Below are 16,092 nucleotides of genomic sequence, written 5' to 3' on the forward strand. Positions count from 1 at the left end.
GGCTGATCTCCAGAGAAGTTCAGAAATTTGAACACATCTCAGGATGGACGTGAAGGTGGAGCTGAAAGCAGGAATGTGGCCACAGTAAGTCTGTAGAAAAAACAGGTCCTGAGACCCATTCTTGCAGGTGCGTGCTGGCTTCTCAACACAAACTAAAGAAATCATTATATTTGAATTTTCATTAAATAACACAGTCATTGTACACACACCCCCAAAATCAGAAAAAGGATTATATACGCTAATACGTAAGTACATAAGTATGTGCCTACACACACACACACACACACACACACACACACACACACACACACACACTCTACACATTCTGTTCTGTAACTTCCTTTCTCATTCTACATTTTGAACACCTTTCTGGGTTGGTGTTGAGAAGCCCAGCGTCATTCTGATTCTTGGCTCTTTAAGTGTGACCTCTGCTGTCACTGGAAGTGTGTTGGATTGTCTTTTCCCCCATTGTTGGGGGGAAAATAATTCAGAAAGCTAGTAACTAAATTAACATCAGAATTAACTCTAAAAATAGAGCACACAGAGGACAAATAGAAACAGAGACCCCTGTACTGGGCATGGGAAGCGTCGGCAAGGCGCACACACACCTCAGACCTCCCCTGGGAAGAAGGCAGGTTCTCATGTGATGTCTCCACCACTTGGTGCAACTTCTTATGAAGCTCATCCATTTTCTGTTTTAATAGTTGTTCTTCAAAAGCATTTGCTTCTTTCCTTTTCATATAATGCCTGTCTTCATTAACTTTAGGAAAAGAGAAAATATGGTTTGCATGTGAAATTTAAATTCAGGTCATCAGAGGAATCCATGCAAAATCAGTAAAAGGTTATTTTTAAGATGGCAAAGTTTTTACTAGTCTTTTCCATGTGTATTAGGTTATGAGAACTGAAATATGTATGACTTTTCAGTTATAATTTTTACCTTCCCCTAGCAGTTACTTTTAAGTTCAGGGCATGTAAGTTATAAAAATTTACATGAGGAGCAACAAAAAGATTTGGTAATAGCACGGTATGATACTAAGCACCGCTTGTAGAACTGTGCAAATCATTTGAAAATGGAACAGTTTTTAAAAGATTTAAATCTCTAGATGCTTTCTAAGAAGGAATAAGAGTAAAGTGCACCAAATGGTCAGTGTTTCAAGTACACTGCTCTTGGTCCCATTTCCAGTAACTGGTTAACATAACCACATCCCGTACAAATCAAACCATCCAGCTCAGACTTCAGTATCTGTGCAAGGCACAAGAGTCCTCCACGAGCGTCAACTGACTGTCCTCTCAGTTGTCAACCAAAAGAGAAATGATGAATGAACAAAAAGTGGCCTACAGAGTGGGCACAGCACAAATACTTAGATGGTGTAAAAGCCCTGAGTAGGACAGAGGTTCATTTCCCTCTGAGGTCCACATTGTTACAGCAAAGGTAAGTGCCAACACTGGTGCTAACATTCAGTTTTCCCTGGGGAGCGAAGCTTGATCCACGGTACCGCACAGCCATGAATAATGTGGTACTGTCATCAGAGGACTCCTGAATCTCTCATTTACAGTAGTTGCAGATCTTGAAAAATCTCAACTCCAGTTCCTAACCTAATCCTTTCACAGTCCAAATAACGGACCCAGAGGTTTAGAATTGCTAGATAAAGAAGTTCAAATCCGTACAGATATTATTTGAAAGGTTAAAGATATCTACTTCACTAAAAGCTAAGGCAACACTGGTGTGGATATCTATCTCCTTTAGTGCTGTTTCAACCCCGAGTTTTGCTGTCAAAAGACACCAGTTTAGCCTTTGGACAAATGTGGTTGCTACACTAGTATTAAACGGAGATTTTCAGGCTCCTGACAGGATGCGCTAGAGACATTTTTCTTGCAGATTCTGTCAGTCTAGTCAATTATCTGCTAAAAATGTAATTACTCAGAGATGAGGATTATGCTAAGTGGCCTAGGACAGCTCAGACTGTAAGAGTGCAAGTACCCCATTGCTCATGCTTTCTCCGTTGACTGTATTTCTGGGCTCTCAGCTCTTCAAAGGAAAACTCTGACTCTCCACGAATAAGCTTCTCCTTGCAGTACATGACAACCTGCTGCACATCAGCTTTGGCTGCCACAGGTGGGTGTGCAGAATATCCTGATTTAGAAATCATGATCACCCTTTGTTCCCTAAAACGGGGAAAATACATTATTTACAACAGTGTACTGAAGCAGCTCTTGAAGGAAACTAAGCAATAGATGAATGCACTGATTGTACTTGCATATTCGACTCTTTACCACAAGCTGAAGATGTTACTCCAGAAAGTTCTGAACCCTAGAAAGACAGAAAAGAAACACAAGCACTCACTTATCTGGAAAGAATCTATCATCCAAATGACTTCACACAACAATATGAAAACACTTGAGGGGTCTCTGAATCATCGAGTAGATGTGTATGTGTTCTTTCAAGTTACAATTAATATCTGAAGCCTAGGTTTGCATTATTACTTTTATGATAACTTTTGCAACTAGAGTCTGATAAGAAAGCGATTTTAAAATATCTGCTTGGTAGTCGAGAAGGGCACTTATGTCCCTTGATACATAGTCCAGGAGCTGAGCCACAGCACCTAGGTGTAATGAGTTTAACATTCCAAATAGCTACATTTAAAAACAAATCACTAAAATTTTCTTCTGGTACTATTGTATGTTGAGGAGTCTCCAGTGCTAGCATTCATTCACTAGACAAGTATTTACTGAACATCTCATACGTGTCATGTCCCGAGCTAGGTCCTGGGAAGTGACCGTAAACAAGACCCAACTCTGCTGCCTAGAAACTTACAGTCGGGACAACAGGAAGCAGTGAGACTGGCAAACATGAGTAGGATGTAAATTGGGATCATCTGAGTATCTGTCAAAGTTGGAAATTCATATTCTACATCAGGAATGTGCTACATTAATAAAACCTGCACATGTGTATTACGAACAGAGGCATTTCCATGGGATTTAGCTTAAGGGAGGTCCTTAGCCACCTTTGAAAGAGCAACAGTACTGTGAAGAGGAAAGACACTGGGAAGCAAGGAAGGAGCGTTTTCACATGCTGATAAGCCATCAGGGCAGGAGAGCCACCTCGGCCCACTGCAATGGAGGGAAAGGTGAAGTTATTTATTGGTTGGTGGCAGAAATGGACAGACATCATCTGATGGCTTCTGCTGTTTCACTGAAATAGTATTTTTTGCCAGTTCCTGAGAAAGAGGTTAGAGGTAGTCGGGTCCCAAGTTTGAGGAGAGTAAAAAGAAGTGTAAAATCATTATAATTTGGCATTAGAGAGTAAAATGGGAAACATAAGTGATACGTAAAACATAAAAAGTGAACTGGGAAATTGGAAGCGTAATTGCTGGGGAGTAGTAAAGCCCTGGCTGAGGTTACAGTTCGAAGCCAGGAGTGTTTTAGGTGGGCTCAGGTGGCTCCACGTGGGTGTGACCCAAGGTAGGGGATCCTGGGCCTGTGCAAGGGAGCCCCGCAGAACAAAGGAGGAGAGAGGCTGCTGGGAGGAGGCGAAGACAGGAGGTCATGGAGCAGGGGTCCCTAGGTCAGACAATGCAGGAAGTTAGGATCAGTGAGTTATTTTAAATTTAATATTTGAGGTGAGCAGTGGTGGATGATGACAGGCCCGGAAAGGTGCCACAGGCACAGGTGGCTGACATGGAGGTTAGAGTCTTGGGAGACAAGGTCAAAGAAATGAGATGCCCAAGTAGCTGTGGAAGGCAGCTGGATGACCGTTCCATACCCTTCCCAGTTCCCACACGAACTACAATCATTATTATTACCTGATTCTTAGAAATGCAGGCTGAGTTATTTCCTGGATTGGATTTTGATGTTACCAGTTGGTTTAAAATCTGAGCATTATGCAGAGGTTCTGAGGTTCTTGCTATGAGGGGAAAAAGATGAAATAAAAAGAAATAAGGGTAAAACCATATTAAATAAAATTATTACAAATACATTCCCTTGATCTTTCAATAAGTAGCATTAAAAAATAAATTCATTTACACTGTCTCAGAAAATGCAGCTAAAGGGCTTCCCTGGTGGCGCAGTGGTTGAGAGTCCGCCTGCCGATGCAGGGGACACGGGTTCGTGCCCCGGTCTGGGAAGATCCCACATGCCGCGGAGCGGCTGGGCACGTGAGCCATGGCTGCTGAGCCTGCGCGTCTGGAGCCTGTGCTCCACAACGGGAGAGGCCACAACAGTGAGAGGCCCGCGTACCGCGAAAAAAAAAAAAGAAAATGCAACTAAAATACTTTATAAATAAGAGAAATATGGTAGAGATAGCTTTCTAATCAATTCAAAATGCCCAAGAAAGTCCCTGAAAGACATGTAAACACTAGTTATTTTAAACAACAGGATAGTCAATGCTTAATGTTAGAATGTAATCTGTTATTTCTAAAAAAAAAAAAAAAAAAAAAAAATACTACATTTCTTTAAAAGTTGCATTAAACACATTTGATTCAATTCAGAACAGATTCACTTCAGAGTAGGTATTGTCCTCTATGTGGGGCAATTTTTATTTTTATTTTTTAAAAATCCTAAAAATACAATGAAATCACCAAGTTTGTGTGTGTGTGTGTTGGAGGGGGGTTTCTTTTAAAGTGCTATGACAGAGTCCCTGCTCTGCTATTTATCAGGCATTATTATTATCATAGCACCACCCCTGTTATCTAAGACAATATAATCAAGAAATAGTGGATGGATTTGTTTTTTAAGGAAAACAAAAAAAAGGTAGTGAAAATCAGACTAAATTACCAACGTCTTGGACATTTTAGAAAGCATTACTTACCTTGAGTTGGCAAATGGGTTTCGGTGAGGCGTGTCTGAAACAACCTAAAAGACAGCAATAAAGGCATCAATGTAGATTATAATTTATAGTTCAATATATATTATATTAAAGTGAAAACTAGGGACTTCCCTGGTGGTACAGTGGTTAAGAACTTGCCTACCAATACAGGGGACACGGGTTCGAGCCCTGGTCTGGGATGATCCCACGTGCCATGGAGAAACTAAGCCCGTGCGCCACAACTACTGAGCCCACGTGCCACAACTACTGAAGCTCATGCGCCTAGAGCCTGTGCTCCACAACAAGAGAAGCCACCGCAACGGAGAGTAGCCCCTGCTCGCTGCAACTAGAGAAAGCTTGCGCACAGCAGTGAAGACCCAAAGCAGCCAAAAATAAATAATTAATTAATTTTTTTAAAAAGTGAAAAATAAACATGATAGACAGCTTATTATAAGCTAGTAAAGACTGAGGTTAAGAGAGAATGTAAAGCTGAATTTTAGAGCTGCTTCAAATTAAAAAAAAAATTCTGAATTGTCTTCATACCCAATACACTTAATATTAGAAAAATTCCTTCTTTCGCCTCGTTTATGTTAGTATTTCTTAAATTCATATAACAAACATACACTCCTTCTGAGGGTATCAAGTATGTACATGTTACAACATGGGGTGTTTGAACTCTCTATTTTAGGCATTCTCTACATCTGGAACATATGAAAAGTACAATGGTTTGAAGAAAGATGTTAAAGTACAAAACTATTTTAAAAAGCAGATATATTACTGTTCATGCTGTGAGGACTTCTTAAACATGTCATTTCATGCATCTTTGCATGTTAATCAACCTATCAAGTAATATGCAACCTCCAAGCCCAACATTTTTGGGTGATATGAGGAGGGGTGCACAGTATGAAGAGACTGAGAGATGTACAGCCAAATGCAGACAAATGCCAATGTTGTTTGACTCAATTCAAACAAACCAACGGTTTAAAAAAAAGGCAGAAAACAAAAACATTTTACATAATGAAGAATAGCTGAAAATTAGATGATATTAAAGAATTACTATTCATTTTGTTACGTGTGAAAATGATGTAAGGTTCTGTAAGAAATCACCTTTTTGAGATGTTTATGGAAGTGTTTAGGGTAAAATATTTTGCTGTTTTGGATCTGCTTTAAATCCTTCAGCACAGGGACTTCCCTGATGGCACAGTGGTTAGCAGGTGATGCAGGTTCGAGCCCTGGTCCGGGAAGATTCCACACTCCGCGGAGCAACTAAGCCCATGTGCCACAACTACTGAGCCTGCGATCTAGAGCCTGCGTGCCTAGAGCCCGTGTTCCGCAACGAGAAGCCACCGCAATGAGAAGCCTGTGCACCGCAACAAATAGAAAGCCAGCATGCAGCAACAAAGACTCAATGCAGCCAAAAGTATATAAATAAATAAATTAATTAATTAAAAAAAATCCTTCAGCACAGCGTGATCAAATATTAATAATTATTAAAAGCAAGTGATAAGTAAATGCAGGTTCATTATATTAACTTTTCTTTTTTTAACGCATACTTGAAAATTCTCATAATAAAGTTTAAAAAGAGCATGTGCACTGGAGCAAAGTGGAAAACAATGAGCGTATTAAGAGCTGGCAAGGGGTGCAGTGAGACAAGCTGTCTCTATGCTGCTAGACAGAGACAGCAGAAACCTGTACCACCTTTTGAGAAGGGAATTTGGTTACATGTACCACAAGCCTGAACAATCTTCATACACCCTTTGACTCCATAGTTTCAATTCTGAGAATCTATCAGAAGGAACTAGATAATAATAGGAAATACTTTTATGATGAAGAAAAAAGACCCTGACACAGGGCTGCATATGTACGTAAGACACGCCTGCAACCCTATTACAAGTGGAGAAAAAAATGCGAACTAAAATTGACGGGTTTCTTCTGCTTCCTTAGTTTTCTGTATTAGGGTATATATAAATAACACCCTAAATGAGGTGAAATCACTGAAAAAGTTAAAAATTGTGAAAAACAAAGTTACTCATTAAAATATTCATTATGTTGTTATTTATAAAAATCAAAATGTTGGAAACAACTTTAATGTTCCATTGGAGAACAATTAAATTATGACACAGCTCTGCGACAGACTTCACAACCACTTTATAAGTAGTATAAAAGTGCATAATTTCTTAAGAGCAGTATAAAGCTCAGTACATACAACCAGACATACAGTACGGTCTACTATAAAAATACACAGACACTAAGGCACACACATAGGCATCGGAAAAGATACTGGAAGGAAGTGCACAAAAATGTTAACAGTAATATTTCTGGGCAGCTTTTCCCCTATTCTATATATCCCCGTTTTCCCCAATGAGAAGGATTTCCCTGTACAAACAGATAACAATAAAAATCTTTTAAGAGCAAACATTGCATTTCAAGGTAGGAGACACTGCGTGGAGTTTTATTTTCGAACTACCTGTACTGTTGCTGCAGCAGCTCTCTAGGTTCGGCCTCATTCTGAATTCCTCTCCGAAAAACGGCACTGGCGTGCTGCCGCTCCCCCTGGCCTTCCAGATGCCCAGCCCAGGCTACGTACAGAGGAGCTGACAGGGTCCCAATCCCATGGTTGTACAGAAACTCAAAAAACTGATGAAGGTCACTGTTGCACTCAGCCTGCAGAAATCCAAAGCAGACAGACATGAGAACGAAGGCACTGCCAGTCTCAGTGTGGCCGAGTCCAGCCAGCCCTCAGCGTTCGTCTTCCTGGAGGCTTCGGGATGTACTGTGCAGGGGAAGGCCTGTGTGGTCCTCTGATGGCAAGCCTCAAAGTTACGCTCGTTCCTTTCCTTGACATTCAATGTCCCCAGATAACCCACATTATTTCCCAAGACAGCAGGTTCTGTAACATAGTATATAAAGTTATACTTGCTCAAGCTCCACAGGCCTCTAATCCTCATATTTGGAAACTTAGTGAACAAATCCCTGTTTACTTTATCTATTCCATTCATGATTTTATTACTAGAAATCACGCCCCCAAGCCTTTATTTCAAGATTGAAGAGACCCAGCCTAACCTGAGGCGGCCTTCTCCTTTTAGTACTAAATTTCATTTCTGAGAGTTAGTATTTTCTTAATTATTCATAATGAATTTAATTTACTCCCAGGAACCCACTGGGAGTGCCTGCTTATCTCCCCTTCCCAAGCATGCTTCTCATCCAACGAACCTTCTTTTAATCTAATGGTTTCTACCTCGTGTTGTCACATTTCAGACTTGATACACAGAGAAGGAGGATTTTAAAATTAAATCACTGATTCCAGAGTACAGAAGCCAAAAGGTTGTAAAATACGGGTCTCTGGCCATACAACTTAAAAAAATTTATGAAACATAAGGTATCAGAGTAAGACAGTCTAAAATGATCTTCAAATCTGGGGTAAAAAACAAAAGGGCAACATGACTAGAGATGTGATTATACATCTGAAAGTATACTTACAAATTTTAAACAATAATTGATGAACCTTGGGTCATTGTGGTATCTCTTCTTATCTAAAAATTCTTTCATTAGATGCTCTAATAAAGTTGTCATATATTCTTTATTCTCAGGAAAATTCTCTTCTACCCATCGCATGTAACTAGAAAAAATACGGATAATATTAATTTTTCAGGGCAGCACATATAGTTTACAGAAAAAATAAATAAATGAAATGCTAACCTTTCCCATTCACCAAGTGGGTCATCGCCCTTGTAGCTCTGCATATGGGCTTCAAACATTCTAGAGCAGAGAAAAATATGTACATGGGATTATTAGGAATACTTCCTAAAAGCAAAAGATATATTTTATATTTATCATTTATACACCTTAAAATAGAAACCTTAAATATCAATTCCAATGCTATAATAAAAATGAAAACAGCATTCCCTCAGAAGTCAGAAAACTCATAAGCAGTCAGTGTTTCTTCAGAAGAAAGTGAGATGCAAGACCCCTGAGGTAGCCCTATAAAGAAGCAGCTAAAAGAAGGTCCCCAGGTCTATCCCGAAGAGTCTCCTTCCCCTCTCACTGATTCCCGATGTCACTACCACCACCATCAGGGGCAGCACCCACAAGTTTGCTGCCCCTCCTCCTAATGTTGGGACCCAGGCATGGCACTGACTCAGACCCCTCCCCTTGCTACTCAGGAGCTCGGCTGGAAGACTTGAAGAGGGCTTGTGAAGGGTGCGCGACAGCCCAGGGTCCCACCAATCAGGGCCTCCAGATCCAGTTTGCTTTCTGGGCCTCAGTGGAACACAACGTCCCTGAGGAAGAACACACAATGGCAATGCTCAGAAGCCAGTGGCTATAGCTCCCTGAGAACTCTGCTTGGCCCGACCTCTGTGTACCCAACCACAGCTTAAAAAAAACCAACCAAGCACAGCAAAGTTCTCCAGGGGCCCCCAGGTGCTAGTGCGGTAAACAAACAAACAAAAAGAAAACTGTAAAATATTGTCAGGTGACATTAAGCACATAGGAAAAAGCCCTCAAAAGATGGGAGAAGGGGTAAGAATGTGACAGGACTTACTATTTTTAGGTAGAGTGGTCAGGGAAAGAAAGCCTGCCTCTGAGGGACTTACTATTTTTAGGTAGAGTGGTCAGGGAAAGAAAGCCTGCCTCTCTGAGGGGGTGACATTTGATAGGTGCCAGGGATCCAAGCAGCTATGTAAGTACACTGAGCTAGGAGAAGGGTGGGGATGACAAGATCTAATTTGCATTTTAAAATGTGCATTCTGTCTCTCCAAGTGAAGAAGCGGGTGGGGGATGAGAATAGAAGCCGGAAACCAGTTAGGAAGCTACTGCAGAGCCCCAGTGACAGGGTGGACCATGGTAGGAACAGTAAGTGTGGAATGTGGGTGTTTGGGAAAAGGAAACAATGAGACTTGCTGATGGGATTGCACACTGGGTAAGAGACAGTCAAGCTAAGGAACACTCCTAGGTTTCTATCAGAGATGCTACATGACTTTTGTTACATGACTTTTTTCGGGTGGTAGGGAAAAAAGGTTTGAAAGTAATAATGTCTTCTAGCTAAGGAACACTCCTAGGTTTCTATCAGAGATGCTACATGACTTTTGTTACGTGACTTTTTTCGGGGGTAGGGGAAAAAGGTTTGAAAGTAATACTATCTTCTAGCTCTTTTACCTCAAGATACAGATGAAATCAATGTTTCTTATGACTCAAAATCCAGAAGCCACAAAAGAAAAGCTAGATGAAGTCGACTATATATAAATTAAAAGTTTCTATATGTCAAATAAAACAAAACACGAAGCAGAGTCAAAAGAGAAATGATAAACTGGTATAACCAAACAGAGCTTCTAGAACTTGGGGGAAAAAAAACAAACCCAACCCTATTTAAGAAATGAACAAAAGGTATTCCACAGAAAAATACTCAACCTCTCTCATAAGAGAAATTCACCTCCCTGAGATACAACTTCTCACCCACCAGATTGCAACAATGTGACAAGTGTAGAGGGGAATCAAAGGAAACAGGCCCTCTTACAACTTGCTTGCAGGTGGGAGTGTACACAGTCCCTGCCAGGGCAATTGGTAATAAGATCTACCAAAATTCCAGATGGATTTACTTTTGATCTAGCAAACCCACTTCTGGGAATCTAGAGGACAGATATATGCAAAATGTCACGTGTACAAGATTTTTCACTGCGGCACTATTTGTAATAGCAAAATGTTGTCCACAACCCAAGTATCCATCAATGGGGGACTTTTTAGATCAATTGTGGTACATGAAATATCACGTAGTTGTAAAAAAGAATGAGAAAAGAATCTATGGATTGATAGAATGAAATCGCCAAGGATAGTGTTAAGCAAAAAAAGCAGTGTGTACACTCCGCTACATTTTATGTGCAATAAAGGCAGGAATTGTACACATGCGTACATATATGTATATAGATATGCTCATATGTTATTATAATATATTTATATTTGCAAAATAAATATAAAAATAAACTAGAAAAATGGTTACATATGAGGGAGTGGGAGAGCAGTCAAGTATAGAGGGCAGTGAACACTTTTCTAAATCTTTTTTTAACCATGTAAATTAGTACTTATTTTTAAAAGATAAAAAGTCAAAATAAGATCGGAAATACCTGATTTCTTTTTTAAAATGGGGGAAAACGAGCCTCTAATATCGAAATCCTTTGCAGGCTGGGCTAAAGAAAAAGTCTTAAGGCAAACAAATTTTTGTTTTGACAGCACTTAACCACCTGAGTCTTCGGATCCCCAGAGAGTTAAGATTACCTCGGTGCTGATAAAACTAACCAGTTTTACTTCCTGTCGCATATGGTTTAAGTGTTTTAAATGCTTTTGAAACAGTCTGGATAAATCACCTAAGTCATACAAATAAAAAGCAAAGGCGTAGGAATTTTAAAAATTGTTAGCAGGTTGACATAAATGATGATAAACATAAGGGAACATTTTTCCCCTTAAAGTGCACATTATTCAAAGACTTTTAAAAACTGACTGTGGGATTAGGGGTTAAAGCAATTTTAAGTTCTCTCTCTTTCGCAGAATTTTAAAATGAGTGGCTTTGAAAGTTTCTCATGAAACCTACATGTAAGTTTTATTTTTTTGTTGGGTTAGACGTTTTACTTCCACAGCGGCGATCTGCCCAGAGCGGATTCCTTACAAAGAATCAAGGAGCGCTGAGGGCCTCAGGAACCGTCCAAATCCCCCCAGACTGCCACTCCAGCCGCAGCTCGGCCTCAGGGCCGGGGTCTCAGCGGAGAGTCCCGGCTACACGGTGCGCGGTCCTTTCCACGGCTCCCTAGTGGCCCACAGCCCAGCTGGGATGGGGTAGGGGTGGGTGGCGTGACGGTGGGAGGGGACAAACTCCGGAGCCAAGGAAAGGGGTTGGGAAGGGCAAAGGGAGGCAGGTCTGGGGCGGGCCGGGCCGGGGACCTGCAGACCATCAGGCCCGAACCCAGGTACCCCAGCCCCCTGGCTGCCGGCAGCTGGGGATCACGCCCCCGCCCCTCCCCTCTCACAGACCCACACTTACTGAAAAACATTTTCCGGGTTATCCATGGCTAGAGGACGCGAGCCAGCAGCAGCTGCACCTGCACCGCCAGCGAGGAGCCGCCGCCGATTCGAAACTCCCGCGCAGCCGCAGTCGCCACGCCGAGCGTTTGCAAGGCGCCTAACCATTGGCCTCGGCTGCAGATGGGCTGGCCAATCGCCGGGGCCGTTGCCGGGAGACCAAGCCCCGCCTCCATCCCGCGCGCCGGCCTCTCCTTTCGCTTCCCGCAGCCATGTTGAACCGAAAGCTCGCGGGGTCTTGAGCGGGGGCTGGGATTCCGGGTGCGGCCTGGTGAGGGCGCCCTAGGTTGGGTCAGGAGTAGGGAATGGGTTTTTTTTCCTTAGCTGTCCAAGCTGCACCTGGCTTAGCTGTCCAAGCTGCACCTGGCTTAGCTGTCCAAGCTGCACCTGGCTTACGTGGTTACACGGTTAAAGCATCATCCCAGGGAAGGTATCGTAGGAGAAAAAAAACTAACTTGAGGTTCCTGAGGTGGAAAAAATTGTGCCTCGGCCCTTGGGTCCGGAGAGTCGTGCCTCTTCCATCCTTTACTTAAATAAATAAACCAGAATCGTTATGTCTGGTTTATGGAAAAAGGAAAATTAATCCCGTTTGTAGAGTCGAGACTTGTTTGAGGTCGCAGAGTCCTGGGGGAAATGCCTGCCTCTGGCTTAAGAGGTAGGCAGGTGTGGTGAAAACGGAACCCCGACGAGTGGCACACTTCCCGGTTTCCCGCAGTTTTCTGTTCCGCGTCCTTGCTGTAAGGAAATAACCTAGATGCTGAAGCCCGTGAAATTTTGGTTCCAGACCCTAAAATGCTGTGACAGAGTGCTAGGGAGTGAGTCATGAAAAGCCCAGGGAAGAACCTAAGTGGGTTTTTAGCTTAGTGGCTATAACGTGAGGGCACGTCGGTAGGCACTTCAGGGTTAGTTATGTAAATTATATTGATACATGGCAAATGAAAGCGATGGGTTGGTACCCTTGGAGACCTCCAGGCTTGATTTAACTGATCTGAAAGGCTGTGTGGACAGAGTAAATGAGGACTCAAGGGACTGGGAGTTGTTCCTGCGTCCAACTGGTAATTAAAGAATGGAAGTTTGGATAGAGTATAGATTGGCGGCCGGAGAGTTGTCATCATCTTCCGTGGAACTAGAAGCTCTGGAGACCGAGGACGTATGGATTCGAAAACCAAAAATGAAGAGACTTCCTTGTCACGGAGTCCAGATGTCTAAGAAGACATATGTCATACGCTGATGCTTCCTACCTCAGAGTGAGTTGGAAAACAGTCAGCCTAACCTTCTCTGCCCCTTGGTCTTTTAGTAACTTCCCATTCTACTTCTCAAGGTTCTTTCAAGAGCCACTTGACAATGCAAGTAAAATATAAAGAGCTATTCATGTGATTACCTTCCTTTTAGAGAAGCTGTGTGGATATTTTGCTCTCTTAGAGCCCTTAAGTTAAATAACTTCTAAAAAAAATTAGGTGCTTTTGGAAATCCTGATGCTCTCAGAGTCCAGAATTTCTTTCAGGGAATTAATTAATTAATTTGGATCTACACAAGTATCCAATTTGTGGGGTTGTTAACTCAGAGGGTGCTCACTCCGGGGTCCTTAGACAGGTTTAGGTTCTGCTAACCATTATAGGAATTAACACATTTTTAGGTCTCACTAACTCAAGTCTTCAGCTTGTGTCTGATAGCACCTCAGTCAGCCAACAATCAGGAAACGTTGATTGGGCATCCACTGCTATTGGATTTATACCTAATTATAACCTTATCTTACTGAAACAGATCCTGTCCTTAAGAAACTAGTGGTATTATCTGGGAGATGGAGATACAGACATAGAACCCGTGTCCCCTGCATTGGCAGACGGATTCTTAACCACTGCGCCACCAGGGAAGTCCCTCCAATTCAAATTTAAGGTAAGGATTTAACTTAAGGATTTTGCCTTAATTTCTTTGATTTTGGTTTTGTCACTTTTTTGTGTTAATGATCTTGGAATCTAATGCCACTTATCTAGTTAATTATTTGTTTTATATTACAGCATACACAAAACAGTTTCAAAATAACACCAATATTACTACTACTACTAGGACTATTAAATGTAGTATAAAATTTCTCTATATTTCTTTTTACCCTTCTTGGGCTATATTCCTAGTGGGCTGTTCAAAGTAATGAATTTAAAGTTAGTTGAATAGTTTTTCTCTTGTGATCATGCCACCTACTTGAAATAGAATTGAGTAAATTTGTTTCAGTTTGCTTTTTTAGGGGCCACTTTACTTTCCCATTAGGTTTAATTTTTTAAAGTTATGTAAAACATTTACCTAGCTCCAAAGTAAAAATTATAAAACAAGTTATATTCAGAGAGTTTACCTTCCATCCTCATTCCCTCTCTCCTCTTATAGGTAATAATTTTCATTGGCTTTTTTAAAAATTAATTTTTATTGGAGTATAGTTGCTTTACATTGTTGCATTAGTTTCTGCTGTTCAGCATGGACAGCTACATGTAAAAGAATGAAATTAGAACACTCCCTAACACCATACACAAAAATAAACTCAAATGGACTAAAGACCTAAATGTAAGGCCGGATACTATAAAACTCTCAGAGGAGAACATAGGCAAAACACTCCTTGACATAAATTGCAGCAAGATCTTTTTCAATTCCACTGCCTAGAGTAATGAAGATAAAAACAAAAATAAACAAATGGGACGTAATGAAACTTAAAAGCTTTTGCACAGCAAAGGAAACCATAAACAGAACGAAAAGATAACCCTCAGAATGGGAGAAAATATTTGCAAATGAAGCAACTGGCAAAGGATTAATCTCCAAAATATACAAACAGCTCATACAGTTCATTAGCTTTTGGTTTATCCTTGTCTCTTTTTGAAAATATAAGTAAATGTGCACACACACATACTCTTCCTGTTACACAAGAGGTAGAAGATTTTACACACCATTCATCCCTTGCTTTTTAAACAGCTCGTCATGGAGATCCCTGCATGCAACATACAGAGATAGTCCTTAGTGTGTCATTGGTCCATGTTCACACTGGGCATTCCCAGCATGTGCCACTTGTGCCTGGTGGGGCTGGAGTGTGCCCTTTGGAGTCCATTTGTCAAAGACTCCATCCTGGTGAGAAAAGGAGGCAGGCACATCGGGGGTGATCCTGTAATGAAGCTGTGGCTGTTTGGAGGGGTGGGTATTCCTGAGGACAGCGTGGTGGCTGTTTCTGGAATCTTCCCCCTCCCTATCCCTGGGCACCTGTCTAGCTGCTGGGATAAGAGAGGCAGTCAGCAAAGGCTGCTGAGTTTTCTCATTGCAAACTCTGCTGGAGGGCCCTGTTCACAAAGTGACATGATAATAAAGGGAGCTGTGTCTCCAGGCTCCCTTCCCCACATGCACCTTCTGGTCGCAGCCCAGGGCTCCACATGGAGTCAGACTGTGTCCAGTGGGAGAGGCAGCGGAGCTGCTCATGATCACACGGGAGAAACTTCTCAGGGCGCCTAGCAACGGTGGCAAAATGGGAAGGACGGGGCTTATCCAAGGGCTAAGGCTCTGCGTCCACAGGTGAGACCGCTGAGTGGGCCACTGAGCAGTAAAAAACAAACAAACAAACCACCGTAAATTAATCTAATATGCAGCCAATGTGGAAACCGCTTCTTTTCTAAGTTCATCTCTTATAATAACTTGTCCGACACCACCAGTAGCAGCCAACATGCGGTGCTAACATTGTTTGCAGCATCTTCTTCTGAAGTGATGAGTTCATTAGGCCGTGTCATCTGTTGGTGACAGTGCTGTCAGATGTTTGCCACTTCATAACGTGAACGTCCTTCCATCCAGCTTTGTTTCATATCATCTTCACTGCCCTCTCCCTTCAGTGTCTCTAAGCCAGTTGCACACACTTTGGTTTTTTATTTCAGCATCAAAATTCTTCCAGGATCTTCTAGGATGGGTTAGGTTATGGTTGGGTAGCAAACAAAGCTCCAGCAAAATCTTCGTGACTTATAACTACAAAGGATTTTTTTTCTCACTGAAGTTACATAGACTAGGAAGCTTACTTAGTAACTTATCTTTTTAGCCTTTAGGTCTCTGAATCGAAAGGTACCACATCCTGACTTGATGCAGAGACTGCTGTGCATCCCCCAGGGGCCTTGGACTTGATATTGTGATAGTCTGGGACTTTGTTTGGTTGTCTCCTTTGGGGAGTGGAGAGTGCATATTGCCTATGGGACAGACAGTGAGCC

At 41.8% G+C, this 16,092-nt stretch overlaps 1 protein-coding gene across 1 annotated transcript in view; it reads right to left on the reverse strand.

The window, feature by feature from the left end:
* BUB1 (BUB1 mitotic checkpoint serine/threonine kinase) overlaps positions 1–11,943 on the reverse strand; it is a 42,192-nt gene extending 30,249 nt beyond the window's left edge. The window contains exons 1-9 of the mRNA XM_060117317.1: positions 11,835–11,943; positions 8,504–8,563; positions 8,285–8,423; positions 7,272–7,468; positions 4,808–4,851; positions 3,804–3,904; positions 2,259–2,311; positions 1,982–2,166; positions 609–760 (exon numbers count right to left, since the gene is read on the reverse strand). Coding sequence (XP_059973300.1) covers positions 609–760; positions 1,982–2,166; positions 2,259–2,311; positions 3,804–3,904; positions 4,808–4,851; positions 7,272–7,468; positions 8,285–8,423; positions 8,504–8,563; positions 11,835–11,860 — 957 coding nt within the window. The 5' untranslated portion in view covers positions 11,861–11,943. The remainder of the gene's footprint in view (positions 1–608; positions 761–1,981; positions 2,167–2,258; positions 2,312–3,803; positions 3,905–4,807; positions 4,852–7,271; positions 7,469–8,284; positions 8,424–8,503; positions 8,564–11,834) is intronic.
* Between the last annotated feature and the right edge of the window lie 4,149 nt (positions 11,944–16,092).

Source organism: Mesoplodon densirostris, chromosome 14 (assembly GCF_025265405.1).
Source record: "Mesoplodon densirostris isolate mMesDen1 chromosome 14, mMesDen1 primary haplotype, whole genome shotgun sequence".
NCBI lineage: Eukaryota > Metazoa > Chordata > Mammalia > Artiodactyla > Ziphiidae > Mesoplodon > Mesoplodon densirostris.